Genomic DNA, 25,380 nt, shown 5'->3' with positions numbered 1-25,380 from the left:
AACAGGGTAGAAAAAATTCGACCTCAAACGTGCTCGGATTATATATCCAATGTATATTGCATGCACTTATGAATGCATGCTTGAGTATTTTTCTTTACCTTAAGATGCATGCGTGCATACACTTTTGTTTGCAAAATATTAAGCATTTTTAAGTTGTTTTCAAGTCTAAAAATGACAGATAAATTTAGTAAATATATATCGAAGGTATTTTGTATCTATAGTTTTTTTTCAAAAAACTAGCGTAATTTTTGTGTTTCAAGCGATGGTATTAATGTGTGCATTACATTTTTTGTACGAGAGAGTTGCCAGCCTTATGATAATTATATACATGATAGTATACAGTACTCGCATTGACCGGGCTGCCTGTGCACAGAAGTGAAATTTTAAAATTCAATCGATCATTTGAAATATGCATGGAACATTATTTAATTTTAGACTACGTGTACGTATTTAGAGCATTCGCCATAAGAATTTTGGTTGTCATGAACCATACTTTAGCCATATTATGCTGAATAAATTTGTAGGATTTTCTCTGCATGCAAACATAGAATACCTTGACAGAAGCCGGGCCGCGTTAGCAGGTGCTATATATGGGGGAAGGGAGGGCATCGGGTTTGCTTTTAAACTATAGATTTGCTTTCCTATCAATTGTATGATTGATTCATCATCAGTTTGATATTTCCTCAAACTTTTTAACACAGCGAAAATGACCATGATGTGAGAACAAAGATGTCAATGCAACTAAACTGTAGTAGTGGCATATATCACTTTCGTTATTCGTGGATTCGTCGCCAGGCTTATTAAATTTATCAAGCATGCATTTGTATAAAACTCACTCGTTCACTTACCAAGCCTGTTTTTGTTGAATATCGTATTTTACGGTGAAAAATGCCTTGTCCTAGATTGTATGTGAAGTATGACCATTTATGACCATATATGACCACCTGCCATATATGGCCTTAAGCAAAGAATCAGCTGATATAACAACTTTCAAAATAATCTCGCAACGCAACGTTTTGAAAACGGTTTATAGCTATATATAAATAAACCTTTGTTGTTTAGATTTTTGCTTATTGTTGCGTTGCGAGTTGATGTTGAAAGTTGTTTCGCGGGTGAATATATTATGGCCTAGCAAGAAATACGCATGAAAATTAAAGCACATTAAGTTGTATTCAGCAAAGTAAAGAGGCAAAGGTAAAATAGGCAGTACCTCCATTTCATTGCTATATATAGTAGCATGAATATATACAAACAAGAATGTATTGGACAAGAATAAAGAAATCTCGGCAGTGGTTAGCGCCATGGTCTGATGATGCTCGTGACAGGCCAAAAAGGTCTCAAAAAAATACATTTATTCTCCATTTTAACTGCATGTATTATTTGACGTTAAATAATGTTAAGAAACAATAATGTTAAGAAACAATAATGTTAAGAAAAAATAGTGTTAAACCAGGAGGAATTTCGTTTTAAACAAATCGGCAAATGAATGCTGTGCTGCACCCTGGGAACAGTATTGTTAACAATGTTGTTGAAGCTTGTTGAATCATCAATGTTGTTGCACAGTGCACATCACGATGCAATGTTCTTGTAACAAGTTGCAACAACATTGATGATTCAACAAGCTTCAAACAACATTGTTAAACAATACTGTTCACATGCAGGGTGCAGCACAACATTGTTCGCTCCCGTTTTTAACAACTTGCATAAACATGATGATTTTTACGCGTGTGTAAGCCAATCAGAATACCTAAATAGTTAATACTTCATGTAAAATGGTAAATAATGTACCTTATGTTGTCTGAATATTTATGCATTCTGATTGGGTTACTAAAAATGTAAACAAAATTTTTGATTAGTCTAGAGCGAAATTCCTCCTTGCTATAGTGTTAGGTATATATCATTTTCAACGTTGGTAAGGTTATACACCGAGACCGAGGGTGACATGCAAGTGATTCATACATCTCGAGGCTATATATACATATCTTGTGACATGCGCCCTATGTTATGTGAATATGTTAATATTCCTATAGTTTCAAAATAATTATAGCATCGTTCGATATTCGTGCTTGCTGACTTGGAAAATTAATAATTTGCTATCAATCATCTTTTTTACAGTAGCGCTGATAAAGACATGCTAATATAATAATAAAAACAAAGGTACCAACTCCACCACCAGCATATCCCGTGGCTAAAAAAATAAGACAATCAACATTATAATCGTAACGACGTAAATATATAATATAGAGGACTTTGCAAAGCCATATAATATATTTATTATATGGCTTTTCTGCCTTTTCACGATCCTCTACTCCGACTGGTTGACGAGCGGTTCGTAAAAACCCATATCTGGATCGTGGCCGTATCTATTGCGTATCTGGACCAGTATCCCGGATGTTTCATGCAGTTCATGATCAACCATCGTATAAACAGATCATTGACCTCGCTTGTTCGATCCGTATTGGTTCGATCTGTATCTCGCTCCTTCCTCGCTCGGTCCATACTAAAAAGCCTCGGTCTGATATTTCAAGTACAGACCTCACGCTCGGTCAATAATCAGTTATTAATATATCACAAATTGTATTGTTCCGAAGGCGATAAACCGAGCGAGAATCGTGTGATAAACTTTTTGTTGTATATTTGGTTATTCTGCTAATAAATTAGGTTCAATTAAACCATAATTTCGGTTTTCATTACTAATTTCAACCAAAAACTTGTGCATTAAACATCAATATCTTGGTTTCAACACAAAAACGCGGCCGGCATCTTGAATATACAGAAAACGATATCATTGACAAATCGTTTTTTGGGCACTTGTTATCTCCCTGACTAAAGACACAGGTGTGTGATATATATTTAAGAGGAGATATTTTTCTATGTCGCGTAATATTAATTTGCTCAAAACCTCAGTTATGTCTTCCTGCAACAGCACTTAAATTTTTAGTATTAAACTGTTTTACACGAGCTCGAGTGGTATAATGAGCTGATACAAAGAGAGCAATATGTATGGCGCACCCATATCACTATAAACTGCCCTCGTAGTAAAAAATAAGCAATAGACCTTTTTCATAATGATGTCAAACGCGGAAATTCTGATGTTACACGAAGTTTGATTGGCTCAATAGTTTTGTGGAGCCAATCAAATTTCGTGTAACATCAGACTTTCCGCGTTTGACGTCATTATTAAAAAGGTCTATTGAGCATTCTTTATTTCTAATTTGAAACTTCATCCCCTCCCATGCAAACTTTTAGATGAAGTGACGCCCTTCTATATAATGTTACAGCCAAACTTACTTTTGCTGCCGCTACCAGTTTTTGTCTTACCACCATCTCCGTTGATATTGATGCTGTTACTGTTGTTGGTGTTGTCTAAAAATGAATGTGAGGAAATTAACAGTTAGAATAATAGAAATTTACAGCTTTGAGGTTGTTATGATAATCATTCACATGTACGGTGTAATCTATTGGTCACAAACACGAATATAATTGACATATGTAAATCGGTACGTCATCGATAAAAATGCCGTACTGGTAGTCTGGTACACGAGAACTACGACTAAATGGAAACCAGGATTAACCTAATTTTAGTGCGTATATATAGATACGCTATATATACGCTTACCTTTTGGTTCTGCAACATAGGATGCCGTGAAAGCCTTTCCATTTCTGCTTCCATCTGACGTGAACGTTAGATAAAAATATCGACCTGTAGACGTAAATTGCCAACTTCTGGAGCACAATCTTCCAAAGCTTAACGAATATTCATCATAACCATTAAACACTTCAATGTAGTCGCAACCGCAAAGACTACACGCCTCCATGTCGAGCGTGTCAATATTTAGTTTAACCACATGATTTGTAAATGGTGCCTCAATGCGCCAACATTTCGAGACATTATTTGGATATTGGAAGGGCCAACCCGGACCATAAATTGTCCCATTGCCATTTCTGTAATGCGTAGTCGTGTTGCAAGTACCTACGAATTTGGGAAAATAGATCGCTCACTGTAATTCATAAACCTTATTATGGTTATGAAGGGCTTACGTTGTATCATAAAAGGAGCTTCTTAAATTGTAATTATTATTCTTGCACGTAGTTTTCATGGGCAATTTCCCAGAGGAATGGACTTTAGGATTGTGCTAGGACGTATGATTGTGTGGACGATTATGAAAATATCTTGTCTTTGACACCCTTGCTCAAAAATATTGTAAATCAGAAGTTGTACTTCTGGTTTAATTTTTTAAAATGAAATCCTATATAACTTATAAATTGTCGGTAGAAATTTGCTTCTATATAGGATTTAGTGCAACATGTGTCATCAAAAGCATGTCAATTTTTCGCCGAATTTAATACCTGCAAACACGTTAACCACAAAACAGGAGCAGAAAATGAGATAGCCTTTAAAAAAACAATGTAATATTGGTGATATTTACAATAAACAGCACTGTATAATAGTAATAGTAATGGTAATGGTGATGGTAATGGTAATGGTATAATGGTAATGGTAATGGTAATGGTAATGGTAATGGTAATGGTAATGGTAATGGTAATGGTAATGGTAATGGTAATGGTAATGGCAATGGTAATGGTAATGGTGATGGTGATGGTGATGGTGATGGTGATGGTGATGGTGATGGTGATGGTGATGGTGATGGTGATGGTGATGGTGATGGTGATGGTGATGGTGATGGTGATGGTGATGGTGATGGTGATGGTGATGGTGATGGTGATGGTGATGGTGATGGTGATGGTGATGGTGATAGTACGAGCAAGCAAGATTAAAAAATATTTTATTATATGCCACATTTTGCAGTATAAATATTTGACAGGAAGGTTTTTTATTCGCCTGTCGTATAGGTGCTTTACTACCATGATATCCCTGGGCATTTGTTCCTTGTTTGGCACATTTTAGTGCTCGATTGAGTTGAATTAGTTTTTTTGGAATAAAATTGTTGTAGTTAAACAGATACAAACTACATAGTGTAAAGGCTAATTGTTTAGATGTGTATACGCACAGGGGGTTTCAAAGAACAGCAGAGAAATTCACAAATAATATATTATACAGTGAGTTTAGTGATTGTGAGTATGGAGACTGAAATATTTTAAAATTGCAACAGCATGGTGAATAAAGGTCCTTTTAGTTTATTTCTGTCTCACTTTTGGGACTCCCCGCTGTTGAAATAATCATGCATGCTTTGAAAAAATCTTTTCCGAGTGGTGTTTTTCCCAGAACCTAAAAAGTGAAAGTGGATTTTTGGACAATTTAGATTCATATCATGCACGGATAAAGAATTCCATGCGTCGGAATTCTTTATGTTGTTTGGCTCTCTGATTATACTTTTCCTTTCAATACACTTGGTGTATTGCGTGCTCTTGAAATAACCACTATATACAACCGTGAAGTAAGTTACTTTCTATATAAAACCTTTTAGCTACATTTTTGCAAAGATTATAGAGCCTGTCTATTTACTCTATTCCCCGTCTTGTTGCCATTTTATTTGATATCGGTGTTTCGTGTTTGGTTTCGGTCCTCCATATGATTCGGTTTCATGCAGTTAAGGTCGAGGTAGGCAAGGGTTTATGTCATCCGGCCCACGCGAGAGGTTTGTACGATTAGGGAAAAGTGAAAATGATTGTTGACAAAGGTTGTGTCCGATCCATTACACACTCAGTAGCCAAACAAGACAACGCAAAAATTAATTGCTTCGTCCAAAAGATATGAGTAGGTATACATGTTTGATTTGATACAACTTACAAATCGACTTGAGAAACTCGTGCATTATCAAAATTTCTTTATCATGAACGATTAAGCATTCCAAAGATGTCTAAAGAAAATGCCATGTTTTCTGGGTAATATATAGAATTTAGAATTTAGTTTTGAAAACTGTGTTAGAATTTGATTTTTATTGGAAAGACGGCATATCGACACTTCCACTAGTATACACATACCCGCGCGAGTATCATAAACGGGCGCGTAATCGCATTTTTGGTCGGTTGTTACCTTCGAGAGATGTATGCACAATTTCTGTCTCATTAACATTCCTTTCCTAGCGGGAAATGGTGTGACCGCATTCCCGTATCTCAGGTGAAAATGAAACAAGATTGTTTTCCTTATTTTAACAAAAGTATGCCCATGCAACATTTTAGAAAAATTATTGTGTACCGTCATTGTAATCATGTGGCTGAATTTAGTTTAATAATGATACAACATCCAAAATGAATCATCACAGCGACTTTTCAAGTAACTTTCAAAACTTTTAACAAAACATTTAATATTCTGCTTTGTTCCCGACATGGTATTTTACGTCCAGTGTCGGTGGAAGCCCTTCAATTTTATTTGTGATAAATTGTAAAACTATATATTATATTGCAATGCAAGTTACTTACCAATTTTTTGGTCGATCGTCATGTTTTTCAAACTGAACTGTTTTAAACTCGTCATGTTTTCCGAACTGAACTGTTTTAAATTGTGGTCGACAATGCAAGATTGTCGCGAATTACTGTAGTGGGTAGTCATGCAATTAAAACATGCGCATATATCCATTTAGTTATTATATAACTTCCATATTTAGTTAAAAGTTTAGAGTATTTAAAAAAATCTGATTGGTTTATAATTTGCTATCACTTTCGCCGTTAATTAAACACGGATTTTTTCCAGGTAACTTCTCGCCAAACTATACGTATACCCGATAAGAGATAAAAGTGAGGGTTTGAACAACAAAAAAGCATTTCATACATGAAGAATGTCAATTTTTATGAATTTTATAGAAAGTGGTTGTTTCAATTCCATGGAATAAGTGGTGAAAGCAGGATTATAGGTTTTTGCTTTATATATGAAAATGCATATAATTTCCTGACCGCGATTATTCACCGTTATATTATATGCAGCGTTTATATAATTCTTTATACTTTTTTTCGATCGAGCGTTGAGAAAATATCGAGAATGAAGCTGGGTTTTTTAAAAAGTTTTTTATCCTTCTTTCTGATTCCAGATCGGTGGATCAAACACGATAATCCATAGGATAATCGCACATATGTTATTATCATGAATAATCGCACATATATTATTATCGCTTTTCAAAATGGCGGATTCGTCAATAAAGCATGCACTGCATATATTATATATATATATATATATATATATATATATTATATATATATATAATATATATATATATATATATATATATATATATATATATATATATATATATATTAATTAAGAAATTGTCCTACAAGAAATTGTCTTTTAGATAACATGCATGCAAGCTCTATAGCTTCTTTCAACCAGGTGTACCACTCAATTTAGAATAAATTTAGTTTTAGGTAACTCTATATTAGAGTTGAATTGATTCTTTTAAAATATATATGTTGCGTGCATCGCGTGCATGCAGTGGTACGCATCAGTAACAAAATATAATAAAGATATTTATTGAATACAAATAACATGCAGCGAAAGGAATCTTTTCTAGGTAGTCTCTTTCCCAGAACCAAAAATGAAAGTTATAATGCATTTATAACATTCATTCCACTTACCAAGCCTTCATGTTTTTGTTAGGTATCATATTCTATTTATATAGTCATTGAATTTAGTACTTATGTCTTCATAAGTAATTTTTTTCTTGTTTTAAGAAAACACATATTCTTATCAAGAAAATAAATACTCGATTTCCTATTTCAAGCTTGATTAGATTTTTTTCTTATTTTAAGTAAACAGATATTTTTACCAAGAAAAAGACTACTCGATTTCTTATTTATAATAATTGTCCTTCGAAAAACTATTCTTGATAAGCAAATCTATTCTTGTTTTAAGTAAATTGGCATCCTTCTTAAGTAAAAATTTACTAGATTTCTTATTTCAAGTACTGATTTTTTTATTGCTAAGAATTTTGAATTTTGCAGTGCAGTGAAGACTTTCGAAACTTAGTTCTTTGTCTTATTAAAATTCCATTCCAAGCAGGAAATGGCGCGACCGCATTCTTTCATCTCAGATGAAAATGAAAAATTTCTTAATTTTTAAAAAATGCGTGCTCGTACAATAAGTTAAGAATTCCTTGTGTACCGCGTCATTGCAATACGGTAGTAAAATTTAGCAGTAATACAACGAATTCCACAATGAATTCATCACAAATACTTTTAAAAACTTTTTTAACAAAAATTTCAATATCTGGCTTTAATTGTTCTCGAGATTAATATAATTTTGAGCCCATGCAGCGTCGATGGACGCTCTCAGTAATTCAATTACTTCCATTAATTTGCAAAAGTATATTATTACACGTTACTTACCAACTGATTGTTCGACCGTCATGTTTTCCAAACAGAACTGTTTCAATCCCCACAGCTTGAAAAGTGTGATCGCGACAATGCAAGCTGGTGGTTAATATAGGTACTGAATCATCCAATTAAATCAGCGCATACCTTCAGTCAGTAGGTAAAAGACCCTGGGTACGAGGTTGACCTTCAGTAAAAATTGAACTGCCATATTTATAATATTTAATACCACCTTTGCCGTTTGAACTCGAAACTTTACCATAAAACTTCAGAAAACTAAGAAGACGAGGAGAATAGAAAGCGAGTGTTTGTAATTGGAACAGCAAAAAAGACATTTTCATGATATCGCATGAAGCATTTCGATGTTTAATAATGTCGTAACGTTCATTAATTGACTACCTATATACATACATGGTTGGATTTTTGCTCAATAATATATAAATTATGTCCATGCAAACCTGGCTCTCGAATAATATACTTGCAGTTGCACTCTTAAATTCTTCCGTGTAGTAACAATATAAATTTCTGAATTCCGAAATTTTGTACAGGTAATTCCATAATAGCCTTTTAAAAAAGGAACCGACGAGACGGTTTATACAAGATAGCTGCTTGTTTTTGTTTAAAATTGGGATTAGTGGTGAAGGCATGCATACAGCACTAGTTATTGGTTATAGTGTATCGATGCATGGTAAATGTAAAAGGGTTGATGAAATCTTTAGGGCTGCTTGTCGGTTATTTACCGTTCTGGGGCCGGTTGTATCAAGCCCGTTTAGCTTAAACGGTGCTTAACTGAAAATTAAATAACACTCTTACAACTCCCTTGAATGAGTCAACCTGAATATTATGTACTGAATATGTACTTGTAAACAGTATCTTTGTATTAAGGTTAAAAACATTTAGTTTGCTTAATGAATAAAACAATAAACTTGCTTTCTATTTTGAACATGATGATATAGATAAGGTAATATGTTGTGCTACCACCCTGAACATTTCATACAGTTTAAACTTAATATGAGAATAATCTGGAAAAATAAAACTTCCTATTCGTAGAGTTAACAAGATAATTATCTTTCTGAGTTTGGAATAATAAAAGTTATATTAAATTGAAATAACTCTAATGGAGTGGCATTGATTCCTTGAGAATAACAGTGTTGCGTGCATGCAGTCAGTGGTACGCATCAGTAGCAAAATATAATAAAGATATTTAAAACAAATACCATGCAGCGAACGGTAGTCCTTTCTAGGTAGTCTCTTTCCCAGAACCAAAAATGAAAGTTATGTTATGCATTCCTTTTGTATATATTTCCTTAAATTCACAATAATACACATGCATGCATGCATTACTTGTATAAACTGCATGAACTCCATAATAATAGATAAATCCTACATAATAATAAACATTTGGTAACATTAAATCATTGAGATGCTTGTGCAAGAGCGTATAACACGATAAGAGTCGCCGTGCATTTTATTTGCGCGGCATTTTGTGAACGCAACAGCTTAATTCGGTTTCGTACAAACCCGTAAAATTTCTGTTCGCTTTTCATCCGCATTGCATGTGCATATTATAAGCTCTGCTTCTTCGTAGGCCGTTAGTATTATACTGTCAGCTATATCAGTAGGTTGTCGGTCGGGTTAGACTCTTAGTAAATGAAGCTTCTCGCAGACAGCTATACATATAGCTCCTCGTGATTTTTTCTGTAAAGCTTGCCATGTACTGTAGTTTAACCTCCCTCCAGCTGGGTCTCCCATGGAATTAACCGTCGAGAAACAATTTCGTCGAACTGTATCATTTTTCCCCTTCTCTACGATATTACCTGCATGTGACATCGTTCTAGAAATGAACTGATTTAAGGCGGCAACACTCGTGATTTTATTTATTACTTATTGTGGTCCTATGTATAAAAGTACAAATTTTGGTGCTGGGTATTTCCTTAGTACTCGTTCAGAATATATATGAAGCTTTTATATAGTATGTGGTATGTGTTCATGACTTTAATCTATGAGGTATACTGAGTTACGCGTTAGTTATGACTTAGTTATGCACTAAAGTTACCATATGCTTGGTCACATGCTTAATAAACGATTATATATATGATTATGAAAATTACGTATATAACTATATAAATTCAGAAAAATCACGTGTCTTGCACACTGTCAGGCAGGAATTCCTTTTCAGCGTCAATTAACTCCCTCCGCCACAGAGGCAACAGCAAATACATAAAAATATTACGAAGCCGATAAAGCTACCAATTCCACTACCAATGTAAACTATCGTCTCTAAATAAAGAATAGAAATTAAATCAATGTGCGTATGCAGAAGCGTATATATAGAGAGAACATTGTAAACCAGGACCAGGACCGAAGGTTGGTGTAATTTTACGGCATGCATGGAAATTCAGTACATTAAACCTATATTCGTGATTTGATATCCGGAAGAACACCTTTATAACTGCGGTGATCTGGATGGATCACGGATACATGCACAATGATACACATCTAAAAGTGTGTATAAAATACGCCAAAAAGAATGCGCTAAACTTAGCTCCTCAATAATACATAAGCATGATACTACAATAAAACTTACTATTTCCACCATCGTCTTTTTTCTTATTGTCATCGTTATTGTTGTTGATATTGATGTTGTTGTTGTTATTATTGTTGTAGGTGTTTGCTATAAATGTAGAGAAATGAAATGATAAATAAACTGAGAAATTTAAATTCTTCTGTAAAAATTAATCACAAAATTTCAATTGCTATTACAGGTTATAACGTTGTGTTGTCAACAGATACCACTATATATACTTTATTACTCGAGCTAAAGTGCGAGAGTCTTAAATTCGGTCAGTTTTTTTTCGCGCAAGACTTATTCTCCCACGCGGCCAATTTTAATTTTGGCCAATCGAAATAATTCGTGGTCGCATGTGACATATTTGTCACCATCTTTTTGGCGTTCAGCAACTCATTCATCTTCCTGTCCTGTTTCTTCATGCTAACTTCAGCGGCTCATTTGACTTCCAGCTTCTTTGTGCTTAACATCATGCAGCTGCGGGTGCATGAGGACTGTTTTCTGGCATACGACACGTTACGTTAACAAACAGTGTAATTATAGTGCGTTTTATAATATGTGCACCCGGCCAGGCACTTGTGATTCGCATCCAGGTATTCTGTGTTTGTGCGCTTTCTAAGCGTATACTCGACCGAAGCTAAAAGACACCGCACGCAATGTTCTGTATACTCGATCAAAACTAAACGACTGAAAGCATATTTTGTGAACTTGATCGAAGCTAAATGACGGTGCGCATCTGCTCATCAAAAACCCTCCTTTAGCTCGAGTAAACGTTTAGCAAGCGTTTTGTTATAATTATTTGCAGATTTTCAGTTTGGTAAATTTAATTATTTATTCGATTTATTTATTCGATTATTTATTCGACGAAGAGCACTAAACAAATTGAAAGACAAACATGACACCAAAATATTAATGACTGCATAGGCTTTACGAACGTGCAGGTAATGGAGACGAAATTACTCTTACATTTTTGCAATGTAACGTAGGATGCCGAAAAAGCATCACCGACTCCGGCGGAATCTGAGACAAATTTCACGTAAAGGTATCTGCCAGAAGATGTTATTCGCCAATTTCCGGTGCAAAACTTTCCCAAGCTTGAGGAAAATTCACTATAACCATCAAACAGCTCTATATAGTCGCATTTGCAACCACTACAGGCCTCCATGTTCAGCGTGTTGATACTCAGTCGAACCACATAATTACTGAGAGGCGCTGTAATACGCCAGCATTTGGCGACGTCATTTCCATATTTGAATGGCCATCCTGGACTATAAATACTCCCAGAGGAACTCAACTTCGTTGTCGTGGAGCATGTGGCTAGGAATAAAGGAAATCGATGTGATGGTTAACTTATCAGACGGTATAATTATTATACCATAATAAACTATTATATGTATTATACGATGTAGCGAGTATATATACGATATAGAATATAGGTGTTTTGACAAAAACATGTCAAATTGTTAGCTGAATTTATATAATACCTGCGAATGTGTACGCCGCAAAACAGGAGAACAAAATGAGACAACCTTTAAAAAAATAATACATTTCATCTTAGACATTGGAAAGACATGCATAGAACAACCATCAGTAAGCCACTCGCTCTAACTTTGAAACCTTTGTACCAGCCAAAAATCAAGAAAGACAAAGTGTCCAGGAAGTATAGCGCATTGAACGCACTGTGTATGGAACTTGGACTTGCCCAGAAAATTTTGGCCGCACAACATTAAACGTAAACAAACAAATTTAGGCTCGAATCAAGCCTGTCATCAATTTGAAAGAGAAAATGCACACGGGAAACACAGCCAACGTTCATGGATTCGCCTCAAAATTTTTCAACGGCCATTTTGAAAATCTCGGCGAACTTACAGGATCAGTACGGATTAGCTGGTGAGCTCGTAGGCTCGTAGACTTGTTTCTACTTTACTATCTTTGCTATTTCATCATGTCCTTTGCAGTGGCGTAGCCAGCCGACAATTTAGTCTTGCTATGCTGGTATTTTGGTGTTCATTGACTGTGAAACAATGAATTTGTAAAGAAATGAATAATGATAACAACATAAAATTTGCATAGCATGACTACATCGTCAGGCTGGCTACGCCACTACCCCTTTGTATGTGTGGAGAAGTCTAAAGCTTCAAAATAACACTACAGGGGTTTAATAATTTTCTTTCAAAATTAATGTTGTATTTATTTAATAATAAATTTCTTTCAAATGAGCTATGTAGCTATTATATCGAAAATTAACACGCTGTGACACTGAGGAATCTTTCCCAAGTTGCGTATTTCCTGGAACCGAAAATGAAAGAAAAACTCATATATTTCTTAACCTCTATAACTCGTAAACAGATTCAAGCACGTATACGCGCAAACCCTGCAATTGTAAACGATTGTAAGTGAAAGTTTCAAATTTGACGTGCACCGAGGGTATATACATACAGTTTGGGGACAAAATCGTGCCAAGACTGCAATAACTCAGTGTTTCCAATGTAATTACGATCTTTTTTAATGTTAGTACCAGTAAATCCTGGACACAAGCAAGCGAAATCAGCATTTGTAGGAGGTGAAGATAAAAGAGCCACTTTCCCATATTTTACATACCAAATTTGAATGTATCATTTGTGTCCTATAGATTCTAATCTATAAATATTTGCGTGCATTCCTATATGTTACCTTAATAAACAGATTCAATTAATTTAGTTGTTGAAAAAGTCTAATGCATGTCTATATATAATTTGATGTGGAAAAAACGCATTCGCAAGCAAATGGTGAAAAGAACCATTAAAATTTCGTTCGAAATGTTTGATAACAATAACTTTCGCCGAAGTTTCGATATCAAGATCTGACATAATTCATTCAAGTTGCATGTGATATATCTTGTACTACGATGATAACTGGGTGATCTTCATCTATTATTTTATCTCTACTATCCTATACAATTTGACAAAAACAATCTATATTTCTCTGCTCATTTATGGAGTCAATTAATTTTAATAAAGTGCCCTCATATATGTAGATCTTATTCCTAATTAGAGTAAAGTCGATTAATACATTATTTCTTTTGATTCATTCTTTTAGAAAAATCGTTTTACTTCATGCAGTGGTAAAAAATTCCATCAAAATATTGGTAGCCTTATCGGCATATTTTAATTAAAAGAATTAGCATGCAGCGATTTGTTTGTATTTTAAGTATATATATATATATATATATAATTATATATATATATATATATATATATACCACGCGAAGTCGTTTTCCAAGAATGGATAATGAAAGTTGATCTTTAAATTCTATCACGTATATACTTAATTCCCTTCTACCTACATGAGCTCAAACTGCGCTAAAGAGGATGTTTCATACTTCTCTCATCAGTGGGTGGATGATATATAGTTTGCATTCTCGCATGTAACGTATATGTAGAATACATATATGTAAAATGGTTTATATAATAAGTATTCCAGTTATCCCTTTTAATTTATTCAAATAGTTATACCATAGACTATTCTTATTATACTGCATGAACATCTGTTGTTAGTTTGAGAACATCTATATAATCAACAACCTTAGGAACGTATATATATTTTCCTGCATCGTAACAATCAGTTCACTTGTTTCGAAGCCTAAAAATCCCATATTAAAATCCCCGTAATTAGTTTCGGTTTTCAGATAATGATTTCGCACCGAAAGATCACCCTTTTTTGTGGCATAATTGGTTCGTAGTATATCGCAGATGTAAATTTACAACTATAGTCGCAAACAGGTTACTTACCAAACATGTATTTTGCCATGATATTTTCCAAACAGAAAGATGTTCAACGTCTCAAGATCGCATGGATGCGCGTCTTAAAAGGTGTGGACAATACTCTGGATTAAATATGGCCTATGCTCCTCCCCCATGCATAGAGTTCCTGCGCACATATGTATTTATGCAAATCTTCGTATATTCATGCATATAATATTCAGTTTTTAAAAAATTTAGCTTTCAGTTTAGTCTAAAGTCCGGCGCACATAATAACGCTTCGCTGAGCCACCTACCGACCTCACGGGTACTGGCATTGAAACTATTTTCCCGCAAGAGATACCTGCCTCGCGAGAAACTTATATCAGTGCAAACTTACATACATGAGTCGGTACCGACAGTACGTACCTATATGAACAAGCTTTGCTATTGGTTGATGATAGAATAAAACACAATGAACTATAGAAATTGATTTCTAAAAGAACGATCGAACATAAACACTATTCACTATATATTGTTACAAAAAGCCAATCACAAAACTCGTTCATATTAGACATACGTATACATTATCGGTAACTACAGTCTGTATGGCACGCGCGTGTGCCAGAAAATATGCTAAAGCTACCTCCACGCGAGATCGACAGCTTGGCTTAGATCGACAGGCGAGTCTCTCGTGTGCCGGGCAGCCTCGAGGGCGTTGAGGTCGCTAAGGATCTTGGGGGAATTTTCGCAAATATTTACAATATGCAAGCGGTGATCAACATGTAAAAAGCAAACAGCTTTCTATACACTTATAGTTGGTTTAAAGTTACGAGCATGAATAAATGTTTTGTTTTATTAAAGCTGAAGAACACGCGGGAATGTTGCGAGAGCTACGAAAAGCGCACGAAAAACGCGGGCTTCGACCAATCAGAACACGCGTTATATACACATTTTATTTTATAAAGACAGTGAAATACGTTTTGTATCATTTACTCGTAGATGAAAATGTATTGAATTATTACTGAATTCTTTTTACGCCGATTCAGCTGTTAATCAATTCCGAGGGTGAAGGATAGCTAACAATCTACAGGGAATCTCAAAAAACCCCGAAAACTATTGAAATCACTCATTGTTAAAATTTGAATGCCGTGTTCACGAATTTCAGCCTGTGGGGATTTAATGCAACTTATAAAATGCTAAATGCTTTGTGTTGCTAGAGAAAGGGGACATGTTGAAGGTCATGGTCCTTGAGATGCACATTTAAATATTGTTATCCATATTTGTAAATTGTAAATATTGTTAATAAATATGATTTTTGCGAACAAGCAAATTTTACTGCATCATATGCATGCATAAAAATGAGTATGGTAAACATTTATACACCTGTGGGTCCCAACAGAGTGCTTAGGCATTCAAACTCTAACAATTGCATTGTTATGGGTGATTTCAATAGTTTTCGGGTTTTTTTGAGACACCCTGTACAGGGTGTCCCAAAAAAAAGCAACCACTTAAATATGCAGAACATTAATACAGCTCTAAAGCGCAATACAGGGTGAGTAAAAAAAACTGACACCTTTGAAATTCAAATTAGCCGCGAACTTATGGCTGGAATTTGACAATTCCCATTGTGTAAAATCAACAAGACGTGGTTAATTAATGCAAAAGTGTTTAAACCAATTGAACTAATTCCGAGTTCTTTTTTATTACAGAGCTTCCGAGTTCTTTTTTATTACAGAGCTTAGAATGCATTTTAACTCCCAAAGGGAACAAACTTTATTTTCTACTTAATTAATGGGTTCGCCTAATTGATATGCTTCGTATACCCATAAGATATTTTAGGCAACTTCTGTCTCATTACAGCCGATTATACAGGGTGTCCCAAAAAAACCGAAAACTATTGAAATCACCCATAACAATGTAATTGTTAAAGTTTGAATGCCTAAGCACTCTGTTGGGACCCACAAATGTGTAAATGTTTGCCATAAGTATTTTTATGCATGCATATGATGCAGTAAAATTTGCTCGTACGCGAAAATGATATTTATTAACAATATTTAAATGTGCATCTCAATCACCATGACCTTCGACATGTCCCCTTTCTGTAGCAACACAAAGCATTTAGCATTTTACTGAGTTGCATTAAATCCCCACGGGCTAAAATTCGTGCACACGGCATTCAAATTTTAACAATGAGTGATTTCAATAGTTTTCGTTTTTTTTGGGACACCCTGTAGACACATTGCAGCTAATTTGAATTTGAAAGGTGTCAGGTTTTTTTTACTCACCCTGTACAGGGTGTCCCAAAAAAAACGAAAACTATTGAAATCACTCATTGTTAAAATTTGAATGCCGTGCTCACGAATTTCAGCCCGTGGGGATTTAATGCAACTTATAAAATGCTAAATGCTTTGTGTTGCTAGAGAAAGGGGACAGGTCATGGTCCTTGAGATGCACATTTAAATAATGTTATCCAAATTTGTAAATTGTAAATATTGTTGATAAATATCATTTTTGCGAACAAGCAAATTTGACTGCATCATATGCATGCATAAAAATGCTTATGGCAACCCTGATTTACAGACTTGTGGGCCCAACAGAGTGCTTGGGCATTCAAATTCTAACAATGGCATTGTTATGGGTGATTTCAATAGTTTTCGTTTTTTTGGGACACCCTGTAGATAAGCACCTCTGGGAATTGAAAATGGCTCTTAATCCTTCATTTACAATGCTAAAAGTCATTTTAGCTGAACTATGGTGCAAACCCGAACAATATTAATATTCTTGCATATTTAAGTGGTTGCGTTTTTTTGGGACACCCTGTATAACAGCAGTGGCATTAGAAATTTTGTATTGGTTAAAGATTGACAGTGTAATTGGCTTGGCCTTGGAGAATAACATTCGGTAAACCAAAGCAAATATAAAGTTGAAATGAACTGAAAATGATGTAAAACTGTAACGGCTCAGCCTTCTCAACCTGATTCACACATCTGGGCAATAAATTTATGGTCTTTTTTCATTTTATTAATCACTTGCAACACAATAGAAATATGCAAAACATATTGACCTGAAGCAGACTGAAGTTTGTTTGGCTAATTTATTCTAATTTATCTGCCAAACTGCATGGGTTGGGGAAATTACATTAGGTGTACTTAGGTCTGTTTCAATCAGTGGTTTCAATGCACCGAACGTATTTAAAACAATAGTTAATCAATCAAGATGGCTCATTATCTATTGTTGGTAACAGGACAAGCATGACGTTTGACATTGTGCGATCGATGCATAAAGGGCATTGTCCCGTTGGAATGTTTTTGAGGTAATAAAAAGTCGTTGAGTTTAACCATTGTCAGACAAAGCGCAGTTTGATTTCCTAGTGTTTTGCGATGGACAATATGCGCGCTGTGCGGTTAGAGTTAGACCACCAACAGGAATGGATCGCATTGACGCCGGCATTGGCGAAGCTCAAGAGTTGCATGGCAACTCCTGGGACTCGGTGCCGATGAGCGGAGTTACTGAAACGGTGAACTGTAATAAACTGCGGAACGGTCATTGCGGACGATTTCAAATGAAAATACCAAATTCGGACTGCCGGTAAGGTAACCTGAATTTCAGGTTACCTTTGGAGGGTTTTTCTCCGGGCACTCCGGTTTCCCTCCTTTTCGTTTGGCTTGAAAAAACAGTGTCCATGTCTGGGGCCAAACCAAAACGTGCTTTTTGATAGTGATAAAAACGCATGTGTGGCTTCTGGGTTCGATTCCCAGAACACTGGCGTAAAAAATTTTAAAAACCCGATCAGTAAATTAAAAATATAGAAATGCAGCGATATAATCCATGATGATCAGATATAATCATATCTATGGATACAATCTGTGATTTGTTGCCATAGATACGACTTAATATGGGCGCCATCTTTACATAGTAAAATTGTAATTGTCAATTGTCATTACTGTTGTAAATATATTTGAGAATATATTTGACTATTTTGCAAAACGTATTCAATTGAAACTCGTGGAAAACCTATTTTCTGGTGGTATAATGAATGGTAAAATTTTATTTTTGTTTAACATAGATATAAAATGTACTGCTACTTATACTAAAATAGTATATTTGGCTCATAATCAATAGTTTAACGTATTGTATAAACCAGATCGAGACAGAGTTCATTTGGAAATGCATAGTCAATGGAGTATACACACCAGTAGGTAACGTTGTTAGATTAAATATATTTACTGACATTGTGTATAAAAATTTATAGTTGTGATTTGAATCCTTTTGAGATAAATTTTTATTGATTTTAACTTATTTGAATTTCAAAGACCTTAGACTTCCTTAGACTATATATGCTGTGTCCATTGAAGATTTGCAGTTTTATCTATACATTTGCAACAAATAAGAATAATAATTCAAACATGTTTATGCTTATTGCCTAACACTGTTTAACATAAAATTTAAAGTGTGATGACATAAATAACTAAAGAGAAACTTTACAGTTTACATTATTGAATAATGGTAGTTGACAACTTGACACAGTGGCAAATTCAGGGTAAGTCATAAAACACAGTTATAAAACACACAATAATTTCCAATTCAAAGTGTCTAAATAACAATGCTATATTTTTACATAAATATTTGAGCTGTAGTAATTTATTCTGACTTAATACCCTAGATCTGCCACTGTGTTGAGAATGTCTACAAAAGTTAGCCAATTAAAATTTCTTCTATTGAGGAGAAAAATAACTTTGCATTACAGACATGCATGAAAGCAGACCTTACTATACATTGTGTTTTCCCAATTGAAAAGAGAAATAAATAACATGTGACTAATATGCTACTATAAGAATAACCTAGCTGTTTAACACTGCCTAATGCACAGTCTAGCTGAGTTGTGTTGCGAGTACCAGCAGCAGTATCTAAATTGGTAGGATCACTGCAATCAGAAGAATTTTTTAAAATTGTTTGGCATATATTAGTACAAATAAGAAATTACTAAAGAAAATTATTTTATTATTTGTATTGTTTATAATAACCACATGCTTCTAGTTTTGAGTATTACAGCAATTAATTGTATGATATGTATTGTATTAACCATTGTGCTTTTCTTCTCTTTCTATTTAAATTATATTCAGATGAGAAGTCGAAGTTAGATAAAGAAATCACTTTGAAATTGATTAGAGATCATAATGTTCCGAAAAGATCTTCAATGTCTGCAGATGATATGTAAGAATTAAGTTTAGATGTCTGTCATTATATAAACAATAATTTATGTCACCCATGCAGCAGTCTCCTTTCATGGTTAAGATGCATGGGTTTTTCTTGCAGTATATATACATGCAGCTGTGATGAATTTGATTGGCATTTTCCCTCCTGTACAAACAACTGATTTGTTTAATCAAACACTTGAATATATAGCAATGATGTAGGCGTCTACCCAAACGTTTTGGCTTTATAAATATCTGCTACGTATAAATTGCTTCTGATATGATCAAGACCAAAATACTGCAACGTGATTGGTCACTGGTCAGCGAAAAAAGTCGATGGAAAAAGCCTTTCGGCCCCAAAAACTTAGTGTTTACCACATGTATAGACTGATGCAAACAACGTCAACGACGATTCACGGATTTTTCCTTAAAACTTAAGTCTATGGTTGCCTGGGCTGAGAAGTAATTGCTAGTCTATTCTTTTGCATGCAGTGTATACAAACCTGAGCCACCGCATGGCTATTATTAATTGAAACTGAAATATATAAATAATTTATTCATATGCATTAACGCTGTTGCAGCCCGCAAAGATAATACAAGCCGATATTCGAACGCAAAGCAGTAACCAAAATACAGAAAGTGCCCGACTCAGCTGTTGTTTCTGTATTGTCTGTTAATGATTCACTCCTATTTTTCCTTCGGCTTCTGTTTGATCCGCAAATATACTATTATGTATATTGTTTTGAATTTAATTTTTTGTATCATAGTTTGTAGCTGAAGTTATGCATTTTGAATACGATAGAATGGAGGATATAACCGTAGACTCAAGTTGTTATGCAAGATTGCAACCCTATATATTTGTTACATTTTCGGAAGCCGTTCGCGGAATTGGTGCCAGGTTGTCTGGTCATTTGCTTTTGTTTGGATTTAAGAATTGGCATTGCATGAGCAAGATTATTATTTTAAAGCATGGTTAACATGATTTTTCTTGCAATATGAGAAACGTACATGCGTCTATGATCTTTAATTATATAGACATGTTTTTCCTCATACAAACCACCGATTTCATTATAAAACACTCGATATATAGCAACGCCAACGGTGTACGCCTTTGTCAAAACATTATATTTTTGGCCTGAATTATCGGCAATATATAATTCATATCATCTTGTTCTCAAAGATGCCTACGAAACCAACGTATATGGGCATGGTGGGAAGGATGCGGATACCAATTGAAACCGTATTTCAATCTTTATATCCGATTTGAAGTGCAACTGTTCATATGCGTTAACGCTGCTGCAAACTGATTTTCGAACGCAAAGCGGTAACCAAAATACAAAAACTCCGCTACTGTTTTGTATTGTCTGTTGCAGAATTTACTGAACTGAAATTTCTTTCCTCCGACTTCCGTTTAATCCGCAAATATATATTGTTATAAATTTGAATGCAATAGAAAGTGGAAATGTAATTGTTTGATAGATTTGATACATTTTTGGAAGCCGTTGCGTGAGTAGGCGCCAGCTTGTCTAATCTTGTAACCATGTGTTAGTTTCATTTTAATCTTATCTGAACACGATATAATTGGGGTAATCTATTATAGGGCATGTTCTGAATTTGCCGTAATTTTGAGCGTAATCCGTGATTTATATTTTTTATCAATTACAATGTTTTTATCCGTTATCACATTTAGTTTTCGTCCTTTACAGTGCCGATGCCTTAGGAAAACTCACTCACATTCGACTTGACCGACTTCAGATTACAAAAATTGAAAACCTGGATTGTTTGGGACCGGTAACCAACTTGTATTTGCAACAGGTATATGCCTATAAGTTAGATGATTGTCACCAGAAGAGTGAGGTGTCAGGACATAACTACTTGTCAGGTAGCCTGCATGGCAGGCGGTCCCTAAATTCGGTGTCAGGTAGCCTGTGCCCCAGTCCATACTTTTCCTTGTATGGACTGGGACCCAGGCCACAGGCTAGGTGTCAGGTTGCCTCGTATTATATTAATAGTCTGCAGAAAAAACTCTTCATACACTGTTAATTTAAGAAAGTCCAAAGTGAAGCTTCCCCTGAAGAGTGGTTCTCTATTTACAGTGTAGCTACTAGGCTAGAAATGTTTAAAATATAACCCTTAAAAAGTGTATCGTATTTGATAACGAACTAGTCTAACTCCATAATTATGGAGGCATAAGAGGTTTTTGCGTAGAGGCATAACGAACTTACTAGTGATTGTGAAATCAATGTTATTGATTAACCGACGACCGTTAGACGTTTGATAGAATATCGCTAGGTTATAAAACTTATTTTTTATTACTCACATTAGAAATGACAAACACTAAAGTCGAAACGTAATAATTTGTACAAAAGAAAAAAAAAGAAAAAAAAAGAAAAATCCAAAATTTCAACCTCGAGACCCGTTCAACACCCAAAACTGAAAAGACCCTGTATTTGACTGAAGATCATGAGTTTTTTATTTTGATCCCCCGAATGCAAATGTCTACTAGTCAGTTCGGTATTTCAATACTCGTTTCAATATTTAGAATTTCATTGAGCGAATTGAGAACTTGGAAGCATTGAGAAGCCTAAGGTATATGATTCTAATGAGAAGAGTTAATAATAGAAAAGTTTTTGAGTTGGAAATAGCGTTGAACCAAAGTTTTTTTTATGGCGACACAGGATCACCACCCAATTTGCTTGTCCTACTCTGTATTCCTCCATCATAACCTATATAATAAAGTCTTCATTGGAACCACCAACCAGGCCCTATTTTGCTGCACTGAATTGCGTAGCTACATACACGTTTTTAAAAGTTCTCATGTTGTTTAGATTCCTCACTTTATCGGGCAACAAAATTAGGAAAATTGAAAATCTAAGACATCTTCAGAGTTTAAAGTTTCTTGATTTGTCTTTTAACTGCATCGAACATTGTCCCACAGGTACAGTAGTAATTTTAGGTATATATTTTAAGAATTATGTAGTCGTCTAATATGAGGAACAGAAAAAGACAATGGATTAAGAATGGGTTGTAATTGTGTCTCCTTTCTCGCATTGGATCCTAAACAGGTTACGTTAATTGCGAAAATTATTGTGTGACGCTATATGAAGTGCTCTCGTGCCTTACCACTTAGGGCTGCTTTCCACTGTCGCGTTTTTGTACGTATACGTGAACGCACGTAAAAGTTTAAAATAATTTAAATTTTAAATTATATACTTAATATCGACGAGTGAATTTCATTCTGTTGATGATTTGCATGCATGCACGCACTAGTCTCCGTTAATTGAACACGCCCCTTCGTTGCCATTCAGAATCCTAATTGCCCTTGAAAATATCTATTGCTTGTTTGAATTGCTTTATAATAACAATCCTGCTTTTTGGATTCTCACTGTATCTATATATATAGGCGAACTTCCACCATCGCTAATGATATTGTCCCTGAAAGGTAATCCTTGTGTAAAAGAGCAAGACTATAGGTAATGTATGATCATGTAATGAGGTAATGTAAGACATTTGCTTGTCTATAGCATAGAGAATGTACTGCACAATAGTCACATTCGCACAATGAACGTGTCGTCGGTGTAATCTTATACATCCTTTTTTTGAACGTAAAGTACATTTATAAGAGAAAAGCGTGCGCTATCTGGTAATCCTTGCATTTTTGTAACGTCTAATATTATCTTATCTTTCTTTCTTTCAGAAGCGGGATCATTCGAGAATTGGCCAATCTAAAAGAGCTGGATGAAATTCCGGTCAATCAGATCGATGGTGGTGATGGTAACGATGATCATCACAGGTCTCGTACCGTATTCGCCGACTATTTCGTTTAAATTTAAAATCGATTTTTAGATGTGTATTTCAACTTTTTGTTTTCTACCGCTCTTTATAGTTCTGGGGAGGACAGGTTTGTAAATGAGATTGAAGATAAAGACATGGATGTCTTAGAGGAAGGTGAGAGGAAGAAAATTGAACAGGAAACACTTCGGTATGATGTATGGCCCTGGATTACGTATTTCGGAATACCAAGATGGCGGCTAAATATATTTTTTGCCTAACTAACTACATACACAGACTGAAACAAGAATCTGAAATGCCAACAGTGCCTTCAGGGTTTCACTTACAGAATTTGAATCCTGTAACTTATCTTACTATAGACACACTCGTGTATAGCGTAGACTGTGACTATATCAATATATAGACACGCTCGTGGTTCATCACAGAGTGCTTCCGTCTTTCTCTGTTGGCTGCGATAGTTCTTGCTATTTCTTTCCTTTATTTCTCTACTGTTCTTCGTCAAGTCGTTTAGAGTCCATCTTTCTCCCTTTTCCATTCGGTTTTCCATGTCATTGCAGTATCATTTTCTACTTTTTTAGCGAATAGTTTAAAAGAAACTTCTGGTGACATCATTGCTCGTTTAAAAATACGATCATTGAAGGTGTGTACTATAAGTCTTCGTTATATAAATCGACGGTCAAATTACGTCTATGTAATAATAACTTCAAATCATGCGAAGTAAAATAGGTTTGAAATTACTTCCTTAAAGTTCAAAATCAACACCACTGTGACCTAATTAGTTGTTAAAGACACTAATTCTTGTATGATTTTTTTTCTTTTCCTAATAGTTGCAGATGAATAATTTAGTCTTTCTATGTGTAATTATGAATGATAATCTTTTTGTATTCTTTAGCAAAAAGAGCAACATAACGACAGAATGGCAGAGCTGAACTCACCCAGGCTTGGATAATCCTGAAAAGATCAATAAAGTGTAATATATGACATTTGATGACTGATGAAGAAAATAAAAAATAAAGCTTAGATATACCTTAAGTTATTGTTTTTAATTAATTATTTTATTGTTTGTATCGCTTTAAAGCCAATTTATTATTTATTATTCTAACTTAGTTCTTATTACCTGAATTTATTTATACATACAACAATAAAACCAATACTTCAGGAAGAGTTGACTGAGTTACATATTAGCAAAAAATTATCTGTTTTCAAAGTCATATTTCGTGCGCAGAAAACCGATTGCATGCTAGAAATTAACTTAACTAAGAATAAACAGCCAGAAAGTACAAGATGTTGCATCCGCAAGAACTTGAGCTAACAACAGCTAGTGACTGCTCTAAAAGTCATGACTACCCCATATTTATCGTCTAAAAAATTTTGTTTATTTCCGAACTTTCATTCAAGTCACTTTTTATAAAAAATGTCGCTGAATGCGAGAAGTTTCGTGTTTCAATAATTGAAATTTAGGTTCAAAAGTTGATATTCAGATTTTCCGCCATAGTTTCATAATTTGGCGCGCGCGCGGAGACGTTTCTTTGAGGTGTTCGTTTCAATGCCAATTACGGACAGGTTTACGCGTGCGCAGACGTTTTTTCGGCGTCTTTAATTCAATCATAGCGTTCTTCCGATTTCTCGTGAGGCCGTACGATTGATTTTGACCTTGAGCTAACGGCGGGTGTAACAACATGTGTCGTTATCAACCGGAAGTCCGGAATATATATATATATATATATATATATATATATATATATATATATCAGATAATATATATATATATATATATATATATATATACATATATACGTCAGTTACATTTAGTTTGTTGTTTTGTTTAAAGGTA

General features: G+C 34.7%; 3 protein-coding genes across 5 annotated transcripts; 1 reads left to right on the top strand and 2 right to left on the bottom strand.

Annotated features, from left to right (window-relative positions):
• Positions 1–1,789: 1,789 nt before the first annotated feature.
• LOC114521255 (tolloid-like protein 1) lies at positions 1,790–8,361 on the bottom strand. 3 transcript variants are annotated; one of them, XM_028541634.1, is made up of 5 exons: positions 8,284–8,361; positions 4,351–4,395; positions 3,620–3,973; positions 3,292–3,366; positions 1,790–2,188 (listed from the first exon to the last, which is right to left on the bottom strand). In XM_028541634.1, exons 1-5 carry the CDS (start codon positions 8,303–8,305, stop codon positions 2,097–2,099), a joined length of 588 nt encoding a protein of 195 aa, XP_028397435.1. In that variant the 5' UTR covers positions 8,306–8,361; the 3' UTR covers positions 1,790–2,096. The 3 variants fall into 3 exon arrangements, with proteins under 3 accessions (XP_028397435.1, XP_028397427.1, XP_028397444.1); XM_028541626.1 differs by lacking the exon at positions 8,284–8,361 and adding an exon at positions 6,385–6,478; XM_028541643.1 differs by lacking the exons at positions 4,351–4,395; positions 8,284–8,361 and adding an exon at positions 6,385–6,478.
• Positions 8,362–10,410: 2,049 nt separating this feature from the next.
• LOC114520883 (procollagen C-endopeptidase enhancer 1-like) lies at positions 10,411–14,700 on the bottom strand. The gene is made up of 5 exons (XM_028541228.1): positions 14,608–14,700; positions 12,322–12,366; positions 11,804–12,154; positions 10,856–10,942; positions 10,411–10,548 (listed from the first exon to the last, which is right to left on the bottom strand). Exons 1-5 carry the CDS (start codon positions 14,624–14,626, stop codon positions 10,454–10,456), a joined length of 597 nt encoding a protein of 198 aa, XP_028397029.1. The 5' UTR covers positions 14,627–14,700; the 3' UTR covers positions 10,411–10,453.
• A 3,776-nt stretch (positions 14,701–18,476) lies between these two features.
• LOC114519242 (leucine-rich repeat-containing protein 46-like) lies at positions 18,477–24,697 on the top strand. Its single transcript, XM_028539345.1, has 10 exons — positions 18,477–18,598; positions 19,683–19,773; positions 21,461–21,569; positions 22,297–22,343; positions 22,583–22,692; positions 23,158–23,227; positions 23,452–23,547; positions 23,641–23,702; positions 24,125–24,186; positions 24,439–24,697. The coding sequence occupies exons 1-10, from the start codon at positions 18,592–18,594 to the stop codon at positions 24,493–24,495; spliced, it is 711 nt and encodes a 236-aa protein (XP_028395146.1). The 5' UTR covers positions 18,477–18,591; the 3' UTR covers positions 24,496–24,697.
• The last annotated feature ends 683 nt before the right edge of the window (positions 24,698–25,380 follow it).

Source organism: Dendronephthya gigantea, unplaced genomic scaffold, assembly GCF_004324835.1.
Source record: "Dendronephthya gigantea isolate DGI-Jeju-01 unplaced genomic scaffold, DenGig_1.0 000000F, whole genome shotgun sequence".
Lineage (NCBI taxonomy): Eukaryota > Metazoa > Cnidaria > Anthozoa > Malacalcyonacea > Nephtheidae > Dendronephthya > Dendronephthya gigantea.
The sequence above is the reverse complement of the archived record's forward strand: the minus strand, read 5'-3'. Positions and strand labels throughout refer to the sequence as shown.

Bases quoted from the DNA above. Each gene is read 5' to 3' on its own strand.
- LOC114521255 (XM_028541626.1), bottom strand. From the start codon at position 6,439: ATGACGAGTTTAAAACAGTTCAGTTTGAAAAACATGACGATCGACCAA. The intron at 4,396-6,384 runs GTAAGTAACTTG...GTTTTTTTAAAG, and splicing joins GACGATCGACCAAAAAATTG to GCTATCTCATTTTCTGCTCC. The intron at 3,974-4,350 runs GTATTAAATTCG...CCAAATTCGTAG, and splicing joins TGTGGTTAACGTGTTTGCAG to GTACTTGCAACACGACTACG.
- LOC114520883 (XM_028541228.1), bottom strand. The intron at 12,155-12,321 runs GTATTATATAAA...CTTTATTCCTAG, and splicing joins TGCGGCGTACACATTCGCAG to CCACATGCTCCACGACAACG. The intron at 10,943-11,803 runs GTAAGAGTAATT...CTACATTTATAG, and splicing joins CTACGTTACATTGCAAAAAT to CAAACACCTACAACAATAAT.
- LOC114519242 (XM_028539345.1), top strand. The intron at 23,703-24,124 runs GTGAGAGGAAGA...CTACTTTTTTAG, and splicing joins CATGGATGTCTTAGAGGAAG to CGAATAGTTTAAAAGAAACT. The intron at 24,187-24,438 runs GTGTGTACTATA...TGTATTCTTTAG, and splicing joins TAAAAATACGATCATTGAAG to CAAAAAGAGCAACATAACGA.